Genomic DNA, 12,615 nt, shown 5'->3' with positions numbered 1-12,615 from the left:
TATGCCGATTTTTTACTCTATGGACTGTTTTCATAACTCTTTGATTTTGAATCATAGATTTTCTGGGAATGATCTAAAGGTCTATGTAACCAGGTTATAAAATTAAAAAAAAAAATTTTCTGGGAATGTCAACTGTCAATTTATTCACCACTGTCCCTGTCAAAAGTTTCTTCACGTTTAAACAAGTTTTATTTACTCCAAATAAAGAATTGTAAAAAGGTAGGGAAAGGAATTATACTGTTGAACTATCTTTAAAACATAAAAATGGGAGACCATGATGATTTTGAAGACAACCAGTATCCTGACAATGATGAATTCATGCCATACGTTACAGCCGGTAATCTATCTCAAAAAAACGGCGCGAAAGTTGCTGTCTGGGGTAAAGTTACAAAAGTTACTGCTAATGAAGGATTCTATGTTAAAACTGTGGATGATCAAGAGATTCTTATACAATTGAAAAAGCCACTTAGCGAACCTTTGGAAGGATGGTACGAAATATATGGAGTTTCACAAGGAAAGAGTGTATTGTGTGATGAGTATGTTCCATTTTCTGACGATATGGCCAAGAATATTGATACAGAAGGCCATAAAAATCTTGCAAAGTTACTAGCAGCTCTGGAGGACCCATGGAATCTTGGAGAGAATCCAAGTGATATGAATGGAGTAACTCCAATGGAGTAAGTCTGAAGTTAATTAATTAGGAGAAAGATGTATCTGATATTTTGTAATTCCACATGAGTACTGAGAAATATTTGAAGAGTACAATCATTCAAGAAGTTGATCTTTTATAATATTAATCTCTTGTAATATTTGTTTTGTACTAACTCTAAACTCTGAAAGTATACTTTAAATATATGTACATTAAACTTAAATTATATGCTAGTATTAAATTGGTATTGAGTTTGCTGTTTAGTAGCACAACAAGAATTCCACAGTTAATTCATTTAAAATATAATTGTTACAAATATGCTATGTTGCTAAGGTTATTAGTTTTAAGGTTTCATATTAAAAAAGTTGCCACTGTTTTTTTTTTTATTTTTTTAAATTTTTCCATTTTATACACAAATAAAGAACACCGATGCCACAGTTACATCCACTAGTTAGCCTAACCGAACATACTATGCTTATAAATAAGAATAAACACAAAACATATCACTTTATTTGAAACAATTAAAATGATTTAGATTAGTCACAGATAAAAATAAAAAGTTATTCCTAATATGTAATTAAGTCAATTAAATATGATTTTTCTTTCCAATAGCTTTACCAACAGACTCTTGGATATGCATGAATGCCTCCTAATTCTTTGTCCCGTTGCTCTTGCAATTTCATTCTCTTCTCATACATAACTGCATTAGACAGAGCACCTTCTATGCAGGTTACAGGACGATACCTTATAACAAAAAATAACTTTAATTAAAGATATGGAAATACCTTTAAGGTATCTATCTATCTATCTACCTATCATTTTTGGTATAAATCTACTACAACTGTTCCATATTAGTAGACAAAAATTGTAGTAACACTAGTGAGTTACTAATACAACTTTCTTGATGTTTGGATAAGACATGGTTACTTTTAATACCAAAGGAAGTGCTTAGCAATATAGGAATCGCCTACTACTCCATGCCCGCAGAAGTAAAAAAAAACTAAATAAGTAGCCTATACGATCTTTCAGACTGTTTGCATCTGTGCCAAATTTCATCAAGATCCATTGAATTGTTCCGGAGATAACTTCAAACAAACATCCATCCATCTAAACTTTTGCATTTATTATTAATGAGATGACTGTTTTCTATACAACAGATATGACATTATACATACAAAGTCCTTCCATTTTCATCGGTCTTCTGAATATTGGACGTATATTTCATACTAGCCGGTCTATCCTTGCCGCCTTTGAGTGCCAATTCTGTAAGATATTTCTTGATGTATTGTTTTAACTGAATATTCTCCTTTGCTAACTTAGCCTTTTCAGCTTTTAAGCACATTGTCTGCACCTTCACTCTGTTCACTTTGTTTAAGAATTTATCCATTTTCATATATTCCTTACATTCATTCTGTGGGACGGAAAAAAAATTGTAAGATGTAAGACAAATAGTCTTCATTAGGAAGAGAGGAATATCATGCAAGGAGTTTGGATAGTTGTGCGTTTTGTAGACGATTGCAATGTGTAGTAGGTCTGGTGACATAATACTATGGGTTTGGTACAATCGTGCAGTGCGTTGATAGAATATTACAGTGGGTTTGGTACGGTCATGCAGTGTTTTTGGTACGATCGTGCATTAATCAAAGTACTATACTATCATCTCCTCGTTAAGATGTTCAAAGTTCAGCGGTATCCAATCTTCAGGACAATCTTCGAGCACATCCAACCTACTATTTTCGTATTTGCTACAAATTTGATTCATTTGTGTGATTTTATTTACTTTGCTATTAACTTCCTCCAGGCGCTGTTTAGATAAAATATGGAAACATTTGTAAAAAAAAATCTCGAGGGTAAAAAGTAAGGCATAATGATGTCTTATCGTTGCTAACTTTGTTAAATTTATTGTGTTATGTTATTCCTATTAAAGTTATTGACTCTTATTATGAAAGTTTGGCGATTATCCAACTTTTATAATATTAATGGTAATGTGAAATAGGAATCAATAGTAAATTAAGACTTAAACAAAACAAACCTTTATGGTATCTTGACTACAATTTACAAGTACAGTCAACATGTCATTGTCTCTGCAGCTCATAAGCTTAGATTCCTTTTTCATTTGCCAGTACTTCTTTGCCAAGTCTTCCTTACGGTTCGTCATACGATTCATTTTGTTACTTAACGACTTCGTTGTTCGCATCCATTCCTTTTGAAGATTCATTAATATGTCCTAAAAGTTAAGAGTATAATTATTTAACATCCTTCATAGATATATAACCTTTACTTATATACATATATCTATTTCATCTTATTGATTGTTACTTATTAAAAGCCTTCCCTTTTTTGACCTTAATTTAGTAGCAACTAAAAAAAAATTCTGTGTTCTGTATTTGCTAAGAGTGAATTAGCTAGAACTTTTAATTTTACCGTAGCTTGTTCTATAAGTCGTTCGTTTCTTGCGATATCTCTCTGATAGAAGTCGTCTTTCTCCCGCAGCGCACGGTAGTGCCCCATCATTGGATTATGGTGTTCCTCGTACGAATCATAAGTGTCACGGAGTTTATTGAAATATAATTCAATCTCCAACTGCTTCGGACGACAGAGGTTGCGCATTTGTTCTTCATGCTTTAAACAAAACAGTGTTACAACTCACATGTGGATTAGATAATATTATTATTGTATACGTAACTACATATTAGACACCTTGAAGCATTATTATGAGAGATATAATTCGTGTATAAAAATAGAGAATGTATATTATTTAAACATTAGTGCGTAGACGCACTTACTATAGTGTTGAGTTTGGTGACATTTAGATGATTAGATTTGAATCATCAGTGGCTACTTTATATATAATTTCGGTACATTAATACTATTCATTGTAATTGTGAAAGATGTGTAGTTTGTTATGCACTGTAGTTTTATGTCTATCAGTATTCATTTTAAACAGTAGTGTAAGTTTTCAATTTGATTTTAAAGAGTACCCTCTAAATAAGAAGTTAACAATCTAAAGGTTCTTTTTTTCAGCAGGCTTTAAACTGCCGCATTAGATACGGTCCTGGTAAAGAAAGTAAATGGATGAAAATATATCACACTTGTTTAAAAATGTTAGAAAAAGCACAAATATCCGTGAAACCGAGAAATGAAGTAATGTCTCGAAGTGCCATAAAACCAATTACACCAGCTACTGTGAACAAATTCAATGTAGCTATGAATGATGTGAACAATGCAGAAAGTAATAAGCTAGGTAGATTGACATCACGCACGACAACAGAAAGCGAATACTTCTATACACTTGATGATGGAATTGGAACCGACTATGAAGAGGAGACTACTGAGAAAGAAAACGTCCATAGAAGAAATTGTGTGCATGGAAAAGATTGTGGAAAAGACAGAGATGGTGATAGCAAAGTATGAACTTTACTGACAGTAAAATATCATTAATAAGTTTCTGATTGAAATTGGCTTTGGCTTGCTACCATTAATTTATTTCATTGTACAGGAGCCAGCACGACCGTTACGAACAAATCGGCAGAGACGACGGTCACGTTTGGAGTTTCACTTTAGCCGACGACATCGGTACACACCTAATGTAAAGAGGAACCCAAGCAACAACTACGACCACATTTGGCAGTACTCAGAGGAACGAATAGGTCTCAACGACAACGCGTGCGCATTGCATTGCTTTGTCGACGCTTTAAAAATGGTAAGTAAAGACAATTTTTAAATAAATCATAATTACTTCATGTGTAGGATTCCGAAAACTTGCAACTAAAAAAAAACCCTGCAGTTATTTTTTCCGTATTTTGCAGACCGACGACACCGGATTTCCTAACAAACATCTGGTGAGACAAGTAATGACAAAGGACATAGAGGATCAAGAACTAAAAGATTTCTTGCAGCAATCTGCTGATGATTGCTTTCAAATACTAAGAGGTATGTTGATGGAAATGAACACATAATTCTTGTGTATTAAAATTATTGCTTATCGTAATTATTGGCTTTAATATTGCTAAAGCATCACCGCTTGCAAGTTTATCTTCTGATTTTTTAATATAAATTTCTTTACAGCCAATAAAGTGAACAAGTGTGAATACTCCAAGAATCTACTGATTTGCTTAACGGACAAGGGCAAGGCAAACTGCGACGACCTAAAGAGCGACGAGCCGGGCATGGTAGCCGGCGTCCCTAAAGCCTACCAATACACGTACATAAAACATTTGCGACCATAGCTTAATAGAAATAAATATTTTCTACTTATTGATGCTTTTTAACATTTTTAATATCCTGCCAATAGGTCCAAAGGTGACGCAATACGTACAATTAGCATATATGCAGAGATGAAACAACAAAACTTGCAATTGCAAATGTTGTATAAAAGTCTTAAGACGTGGCTATAAGACTCTTTTACCTCTAGTCTCTCGTCATTCTTGGCTGTCAACATTGCAATTTCTCTCTTCTTCTTATAAGCTCTGAAGTCACGATCCTGTATGTAAGTGATCAACGTTAGTTTCATCTCAGCCCTATCCTGGTTGTCCGTTATATCTAACTCTTCTCCTTCCCAGTTCTCTAAAAGGAGATCTTTTTGGCGATCGTACTCTGTATGGAGTTTATCTAATCGTTGAGCTCCGATTCCTGTCAAAAGAATCATAATATTTACATTCGTATTTATAAGTCCGTACTCAATCTAATTCTGATCCTTAATTTATTTAGAAGCAATAAATTTTAAAACAAAACTACTTACTGAGGAAATAGTTTAAGTTTTCCGTATGAGTTTGAAAGGCGCGCCGATGCTGCTCATCAGAGTCCTCCAGCGCTCTGGTGAGCGAGAGTATCTGGCGATCCTTTCTCTCCACCAGGAAATTAAAGCTGATGATCATACCCTAGACATAAATTCACTTATAAATGATCTTGAGGAGTTTTCTATCTTCTACACTTTTCTCTAGCCGTAGACATAAACGTAGCGGTAGATTTAGCCGTAGACGTAGCTCTAGCCAAAGACGTAGATGTTCGTAGTTGATAAGATACGATAATTATTAAGATTGATTACCTGTATATCAGAGGCCATTTGTTTACATTTGATCTTCCTCAGTATGTACCGCCACTCCTGGTTGATCTTCGCAGTGTTCATTTTGCTGTAAGACTCCTCTTTGTCAAGCTTATTCTGAAAAAGAATGGCCCCAAACTGATTTTCTGTAACCTTATGTTATTACATTGACTTTATAGTGTGAGGTGAAGTTTCCAGGAAAATGATGTCTCATTAGTCTCGTAATGTACTCCGAAATATCCATAGCTTCATTAATACTTAATAACTTTTTGATTCTTGTTCCTCTATGTTCGTACCTTGATGAACCTGGCAATCAGTTCCCTCTTCCTACGTCGTGCCTCTTCCTCCAAGTCTGCCCGATGCTGTAAGTATCGTGCGCGCTCCTCCTCCGACATGCGCGACAACTTATTCACCTTGCTCTTCTTAGGCATTTTGATTTGCTGCAATTGCTATATTTATCAATATAATTATTTTTGATATTTACAATTGCACAATTTTTTTTATATCAGTTTTTTTTAAAAGAGGACACATTGTTTTTGTATAAGTGTTTCTTTAAATGCTCACCAACAAACGAAAAGTAGTAGGATTGTATAAATTTAAATTACACTTTATGAAATTTGCAAAGAATGCACTAAAAATATTATAATTATAACAAACAATTTCTTAAGTACATATTCGAGTTGTGTTCAGTAGAAACAAAAATAAAACTTACGGTATTGCCTAAATTCTAGGATACAAGTGACTGCAAGATGTTAATGCTTTTACAATACTTCAATGTGATTATTGAACAAACTAATAATGCGTTACTCAGCAACTAAGCCAAATAACAAAAATTCCACAATGTTTGTAGCTTTTGGTTGATTCGATGCGCTAAGACTTAGTATTTGTTAAAATAAAAATTGTAATCTACCCTCATAATAATTTGTTTTGTACAGTCAGCGTCATATAGATCGTCACAGACAAGATATGCAAATATATAGGTACACCAAAAGTAATCAATTATATCGGTACAACAAAAGTCCTCAAAATAATAGATACATTCACCCTGCTCAAATACATCGGTACATACACAGCGTCAAATATATGAGTACATGCAAGATGCTCATAAATATCGTAGCAGCCACAGCGTCATAAGTAACGAAGCAGTCAAGGTGCGCAAAAATATCGGTACATTTGACAAAATTGAACTCTATCTCTATATACTTGTGATACAATTTGGAATAAACTACTTCTGTTACATTCATTTGACACTTTGTATTAACATTATAGGATGTCCGGAAAGTTTGTTCTGATTTTCGACATAAAGCTTACAATAGACTGTAGCTGAAGTAGATTCATTTTCGGATTTCCACCATTATCAAACGTCACAAAAATTTCTATATTGTGAATAATTTCATTTCATTGGTTGCGATAAAAACTAATTTTTAAAATTTTAGCCAAAAATAAAAGACGTTTTAGGTATAGAGTCGTACCAATATAATTTAAAAACATTTCCAAAAATTTAAGAGAACAGGGTTTCAATTTTCCTTATAAAGCGGCACGAACTTACTGGGCAACCCAATATTTTTCTTCTCCTGTCATAACGCTTAAATATATTATAAAAGTTTGTCACGCCGAATATGACAGATACGTAATAACTAATATCAAATTTTGCCTTGTCACAATATATACAAGTTTGGCGCAGTATTCTAGTATGTTTGCCGTAATATGTAAGTTTACCGGTTCGAATCTCAGGCTACTTTTTTTTTTCATTTTATCAATCACGGGGTTATTTTTTCATAACCAGTAAAAATTTGGTAATGTAAAATTTTGCTCGACAATTTTTTTTTTATAATTTTCGCTGTCGGGTAGAAAGAAATTTAAATAACGTTAACAACAATTAGGTCAGACCATCGCGAGTGAAGTGAGTGGGCGGAACGTGGATTGTCATTGCGGGTTTTATGAATGGTACGCGCGGAAACTATACGTACAAGTGTTATCTACATATGTGTGCGCGCCCACGCACACTGGAATGTTTATTGCAATCGACCAAAAATTTGATGTAGTTTGGATATTGACATTCAGTTTTTTTTCTTTCTTTCTTAAATATAATCAGTATCAGTAAAAGGTAGTGTTATTTTTACCGGTACAAGTTTAACAAACATGAGTAATAAACAAATTACATGCCAATAGTATCGCTTTATCTCCTTCATTTTTGTTTGAAATAGAAAAGTACTTTAACGGTCAAACTCATTAGTCCAAAGCAATATCAAAAAGTACCTAATAACTACGGCGATAAAGTTGAATTACATGTGCTTCGATATTAAAATTAAAAAGTTTAAATATAAAAAAAAATAGTGGCTTGGGATTTGAACCGCCGACCTTACGTACCAACGGCGGCGAACGGTAAGGCCACGAGACCAAACTAGCATATATGATGACAAACTTAAAATTGATGTTGGTTTTATCTACCTAATATCTGTCATCCGCGTCGAACACTTTTAGTAAATTTTGAAAAATGGTTTGATGCAAAGTGTCAAATGAATATAACAGAAGTAGTTTATTCCAAATTGTATCACAAGTATATAGAGATAGAGTTCAATTTTGTCAAATGTACCGATATTTTTGCGCACCTTGACTGCTTCGTTACTTATGACGCTGTGGTTGCTACGATATTTATGAGCATCTTGCATGTACTCATATATTTGACGCTGTGTATGTACCGATGTTTTTGAGCAGGGTGAATGTATCTATTATTTTGAGGACTTTTGTTGTACCTATATAATTGATTACTTTTGGTGTACCTATATATTTGCATATCTTGTCTGTGACGATCTATATGACGCTGACTGTACATATGTTTCATTAGTGGAAACACACCCTAATATTCTATCATTTGAAGTTCAATTGAGTTACCATGGTTACCAACAGTTGTCAATGTCTTATTAAATAAGATAACTAATAAATATAACATTCATAAATTTATTTAACTTATACATTTGGTATTCGTAGTGCGTAGTAATGGAATCCCATTCGGCGGGCACTCTGCTGTCACCATCTACTTTCTCGGAAAGTTCTAAGACCGGCAGCAGCAAGTCTGCTGATAGTACCACCAAGGATAAAGATCAAGACTTTACTAAAGATAACGGTAATATTAAATTATCATTTAAAGATAGACAAAAAGTTTACGACAGACCTCCATGTTCCATCCACACCATCTTTATAACTGGCAATCCGTGCGGTTTTTTTACGTTTGATAAGCCAGCGCTTGACCACAATCCCACCTGGTGTTAGTGGAGATTTCCGCGAAACTTCCTGCCTCACACAGCTGCGTTGTGGAATGGTCTGTCCTCGGCGGTATTTCCAAACCGCTACTACTTAAGGTCCTTCAAGAAACGAGCTTATCACTATCTCAAAGGCCGGCAACACAGCCGCGGTTGCTCTTATATTGCTGATATCCATGGGCATCGATAAACACTTCGGTGCTCGTTTGCCCACTTCTCTTAAAAAAAAAGTCGTCAATAAAGAATGCCTATACCAGTATACTACTTAACATAATGCACACTTGTAATTATAGGGACCTAATTACTATTTTATATCGAAATTATTAATTTTATTTCACATCACACATAGCTGAAGAACTCTATGAAATTTACATTTTTCATTTTGTTTATATGTAGATTAATCTTCCTTAACTACGAAAATTGAAACTTTATGCAACGTTTTCCGAAATGGTGTTTAATGAAGAGATGGTGTAATTTCTTGCATGAGTCACTACAAGAGATCCATCTCCAGTGGATCCCCTAATCCCCTCAGAGTCTTAGTAAAGAGATATATTTTTAGCTGCATCCCCAATCGACTTGGAGTGCAAGATCCAAGCGGAGAGGATCACCAAGATCTTGGACGAATCCATCAATAAAACGAAGCTGGCTATCTGTTTACCCGGTTTGGTTAAAGAATATCGCACTCTTAATTCCATTCTTTCAAACCAGCACATGGACGATCTCTTGTTAATCTTTGATCAGTACGACAGCCCACTTTTCTCTACAAGTTTGTTAAATATGGGCGCGTTTGAAGATCTCAAAGCTGTAAGTTTCCATAGAATTTTCACTGAAGTGTTTAAAGTTTTAGATGTACTATTTCTAACTAAATAATGAATAGTTTGTGATATTTGAACTTTTATAAATATTTTAAAAATGTATATTGCTAAGCTTTAACAACTGTAATTATTAATTAGAAATGAGAGATTATTTCTCTCATTTATCATCTCTATTACCAAAAATGTTATTCTTTTCTTTCCTTTCCTTGGCAGGGTGATGTATCATTAAAGAATCGTTTAAATCCAGAACTGGGGCTTTTACTTTACATAATGAACAGTTATCCGGCATTGAAGCCAGTAGTTGAAGAAATGATTGACGAGGTAAATGAATACAGTTTTTTTATTGTTCCTAATATATCTTATTTCTTGTTAATATTGATAATAATATTATAAATGTGAATGTTTAGATGGATGGATGTTTAATTGAAGGTATCTCCAGAACGGTTGCATAGATCTCGCTAAAATTTGACCTATAGAACATAGTCTGGAAGAATACATAGACTATTATGTTTTTTCAATTTCGCACAGACAGAGTCGCGGGCGATAGCTAGTACATAATAAAATCATTGATGCTTTATTTTTTACAGATGAAAGAAGATGCAATAAAAGTGAGTCTTAAGAATTTGTATAATACGTAAATATTAATATTGTTTAATGATTTGAGTTCTTTATTACTACGTAATTTATTACCTTCTTCTTGGTCTCCTTTTTAGTGGGTAAATTCTGAACGTATTGAATTAATAAATTGTCCATTCATCACGTGTCTGTGACGTTTCATAGGGTAAACCAGAAACACCAGGTCTGAAGTATCTTCTGGCTCTTGAGAATTTTCGCGGTCTAATGGTGAAGCAAATGGAGATGACCGCTGCAGAAGAGTTGTCTATGAAGCTAAAGACTAGAAAGTTGGAGGCGTCTAATATCAAACTCACTAAGAAAATCGAGGGTGACGTATTCAATCAAGATCTGTAGCCCCTAAAAATGTCCTTGAAAAACTTAACCAAACCTAATACGTTTAGTAGATCATCATTATTATTCAAGGTTTTATATGAGTTAGAATTCAATCAAGTGCATCCTTAAACATTTAAATTTCTAACACAGAACACACAAAAACATTAAAAGAAGAATCAGAAAACTTCGAGGAGACGATGAAGCACAAGGCCGAGGTTATCGCCAGCTTGGAGGCTGAACTCGCCACACAGAATAGGGAGACTGCTGTCAAACTACAAAAAAAGGTGTAAGTATATTTAAGTATTGGGAGTAAAACAGATTTGTGGAATAATTCTTGTTTCTAACCTAAACTATATTGACAAATAATATGATGATAATATTATGGCTTACATTGATTCCTCGAAGCTGTTGAGAGGTTATGAGGTCGTAATATTGTTAATATATCTACGTTCTACGTATATTTTTAGTATTTGGTATAGTTGTAGTGTTTTTCAGCCTCGATTCCGAGCGGCAGATGGTGTTAGCGACGCGAGCACACTTAGTCAAGAATGAGATGCTTAAAGAAGAAGAAGCTGAGAGTAGGGAAGTTTATGAAAATCTTCTAAAAGTGCATCTTCTCGAAGAAAAGAATTTAAGAGCGAGAAGGTCCGAAAAATCACTATGAAAGTTTAATTATAGCGTAGTCAGTTATAATGTACAATTAATTGTTCATAGACTCAAAGTTGAAACACAATTGCTGTCATGGCTTCAAAAGTACGACGTCGAGATGGCAGACAAACAGGTGGAGCTTGATGAGTTCACAGAGAAATATGAAGAAGAAATGAGAAAGTGTAAGGAGCTGGAGGTCAGTAGTTACATTAATAGTTACTGTTTGAAACCTTCCTCAATAGGACATTTACAATTTTAGGGGTTTTGCACATTTGTACACAATGTTCACAATTTAGTAGTTTTGAATATTTGATTACGCGGTATTTAAAGTTGAAATTATCTAGGATCAAATAGCAGAGCAAGATAAGGAGTACATACCGCTGATGGCAGAGAGAGAGGCAGAGTACCACGAGGAGATGACACAGAAGATGCAGAAGTTCCTGCAGGAGCACGCGGCGAGAGTTATACAGAACGCGTGGAGGGAAGTCCTGGCAAATCGGGCGGAGAAGAAAAAGGTTATAAGTTCATCTTAAACATCATCAGCATTCGCTTAATACATTTTATAAGGAAGGGATCGATCACATGAAGGATGACATTAGTAGGAAACTATTGACAAATAGGGTTACGAATGATTTATTGATTATGTTAATATGCGACGACTTCGTATCTTCATGAGATTGATTTCCTGATCCTTACGCTATTTTTATCTGAACATAACACACTTGTTCAAAAAACTTTACTTGTACAAACCATATCCCAAAATTGCTTGCTTATACCACTGCAATTTTCGATACGTCTATTCTACTTCTCATTATGTATGTAATGAAATTCCTGTATATTTTACAGTTGAAAGGAAGAACTAAAAAAGGAAAGAAGAAAAATTAAAAATCCTCCTTCCACGTATTCCTATTATTCCTATTATTATTTTATTCCATATATGATCCTATCCTAAATCCTATTTTCAGCTCAAGAAACTTCTCAAGAAGATGCAGGCTGCGGAAGAGAAGAAAGGGGGCAAAAAGTAATGAATGAAATTCGAATATTTACGTTTTATGATTTATTGAATACAATAGTAACTTTCTTTTTTATAAACTTGTTTAATTTATTCCAAAATTGTATATTATAACAAGGAAATACGATTGCTTTATTAACCAATTTAAAGCATCAAAAAGGCAACATTTTTTAGACATCGCTGAAAAATATGTGGGTTATTACATACGATGATAAGCGGAATTTGAATTGATATAA

General features: G+C 34.0%; 3 protein-coding genes across 4 annotated transcripts; 2 read left to right on the top strand and 1 right to left on the bottom strand.

Moving 5' to 3' along the window:
- The first annotated feature begins 127 nt into the window (after positions 1-127).
- Positions 128-1,025, top strand: Rpa3 (replication protein A3). Its single transcript, XM_013314681.1, has one exon. The coding sequence runs from the start codon at positions 265-267 to the stop codon at positions 679-681; it is 417 nt and encodes a 138-aa protein (XP_013170135.1). The 5' UTR covers positions 128-264; the 3' UTR covers positions 682-1,025.
- A 179-nt stretch (positions 1,026-1,204) lies between these two features.
- On the bottom strand, positions 1,205-6,418 carry LOC106119633 (coiled-coil domain-containing protein 65). Of its 2 annotated transcripts, XM_013314687.1 has the most exons (10): positions 6,406-6,418; positions 5,990-6,142; positions 5,697-5,810; positions 5,391-5,529; positions 5,058-5,281; positions 3,074-3,271; positions 2,682-2,876; positions 2,304-2,453; positions 1,825-2,060; positions 1,205-1,393 (listed from the first exon to the last, which is right to left on the bottom strand). In XM_013314687.1, exons 2-10 carry the CDS (start codon positions 6,122-6,124, stop codon positions 1,264-1,266), a joined length of 1,521 nt encoding a protein of 506 aa, XP_013170141.1. In that variant the 5' UTR covers positions 6,125-6,142; positions 6,406-6,418; the 3' UTR covers positions 1,205-1,263. The 2 variants fall into 2 exon arrangements, with proteins under 2 accessions (XP_013170141.1, XP_013170142.1); XM_013314688.1 differs by lacking the exon at positions 2,304-2,453.
- Positions 6,419-8,611: 2,193 nt separating this feature from the next.
- On the top strand, positions 8,612-12,476 carry LOC106119711 (uncharacterized). Its single transcript, XM_013314841.1, has 10 exons — positions 8,612-8,820; positions 9,516-9,760; positions 9,985-10,092; positions 10,359-10,379; positions 10,552-10,714; positions 10,870-11,005; positions 11,215-11,364; positions 11,434-11,563; positions 11,712-11,882; positions 12,333-12,476. The coding sequence occupies exons 1-10, from the start codon at positions 8,694-8,696 to the stop codon at positions 12,390-12,392; spliced, it is 1,311 nt and encodes a 436-aa protein (XP_013170295.1). The 5' UTR covers positions 8,612-8,693; the 3' UTR covers positions 12,393-12,476.
- Positions 12,477-12,615: the final 139 nt, after the last annotated feature.

This window comes from Papilio xuthus, unplaced genomic scaffold (genome assembly GCF_000836235.2).
Source record: "Papilio xuthus unplaced genomic scaffold, Pxut_1.1 DF827135.1, whole genome shotgun sequence".
Taxonomy (NCBI): domain Eukaryota; kingdom Metazoa; phylum Arthropoda; class Insecta; order Lepidoptera; family Papilionidae; genus Papilio; species Papilio xuthus.
This window is presented reverse-complemented; position numbering and strand designations above follow the sequence as displayed.

Excerpts from the sequence above, each read along its gene's own strand:
- LOC106119711 (XM_013314841.1), top strand. The coding sequence starts at position 8,694 with ATGGAATCCCATTCGGCGGGCACTCTGCTGTCACCATCTACTTTCTCG. Across the intron at positions 10,380-10,551 it reads TGAAAGAAGATGCAATAAAA|GGTAAACCAGAAACACCAGG; the intron begins GTGAGTCTTAAG and ends GACGTTTCATAG. Across the intron at positions 11,006-11,214 it reads GTCAAACTACAAAAAAAGGT|CCTCGATTCCGAGCGGCAGA; the intron begins GTAAGTATATTT and ends AGTGTTTTTCAG.
- LOC106119633 (XM_013314687.1), bottom strand. The coding sequence starts at position 6,124 with ATGCCTAAGAAGAGCAAGGTGAATAAGTTGTCGCGCATGTCGGAGGAG. Across the intron at positions 5,282-5,390 it reads AAACTTAAACTATTTCCTCA|GAATCGGAGCTCAACGATTA; the intron begins GTAAGTAGTTTT and ends TTCTTTTGACAG. Across the intron at positions 2,061-2,303 it reads ATCTTAACGAGGAGATGATA|AATGAATGTAAGGAATATAT; the intron begins GTATAGTACTTT and ends TCCGTCCCACAG.
- Rpa3 (XM_013314681.1), top strand. The coding sequence starts at position 265 with ATGGGAGACCATGATGATTTTGAAGACAACCAGTATCCTGACAATGAT.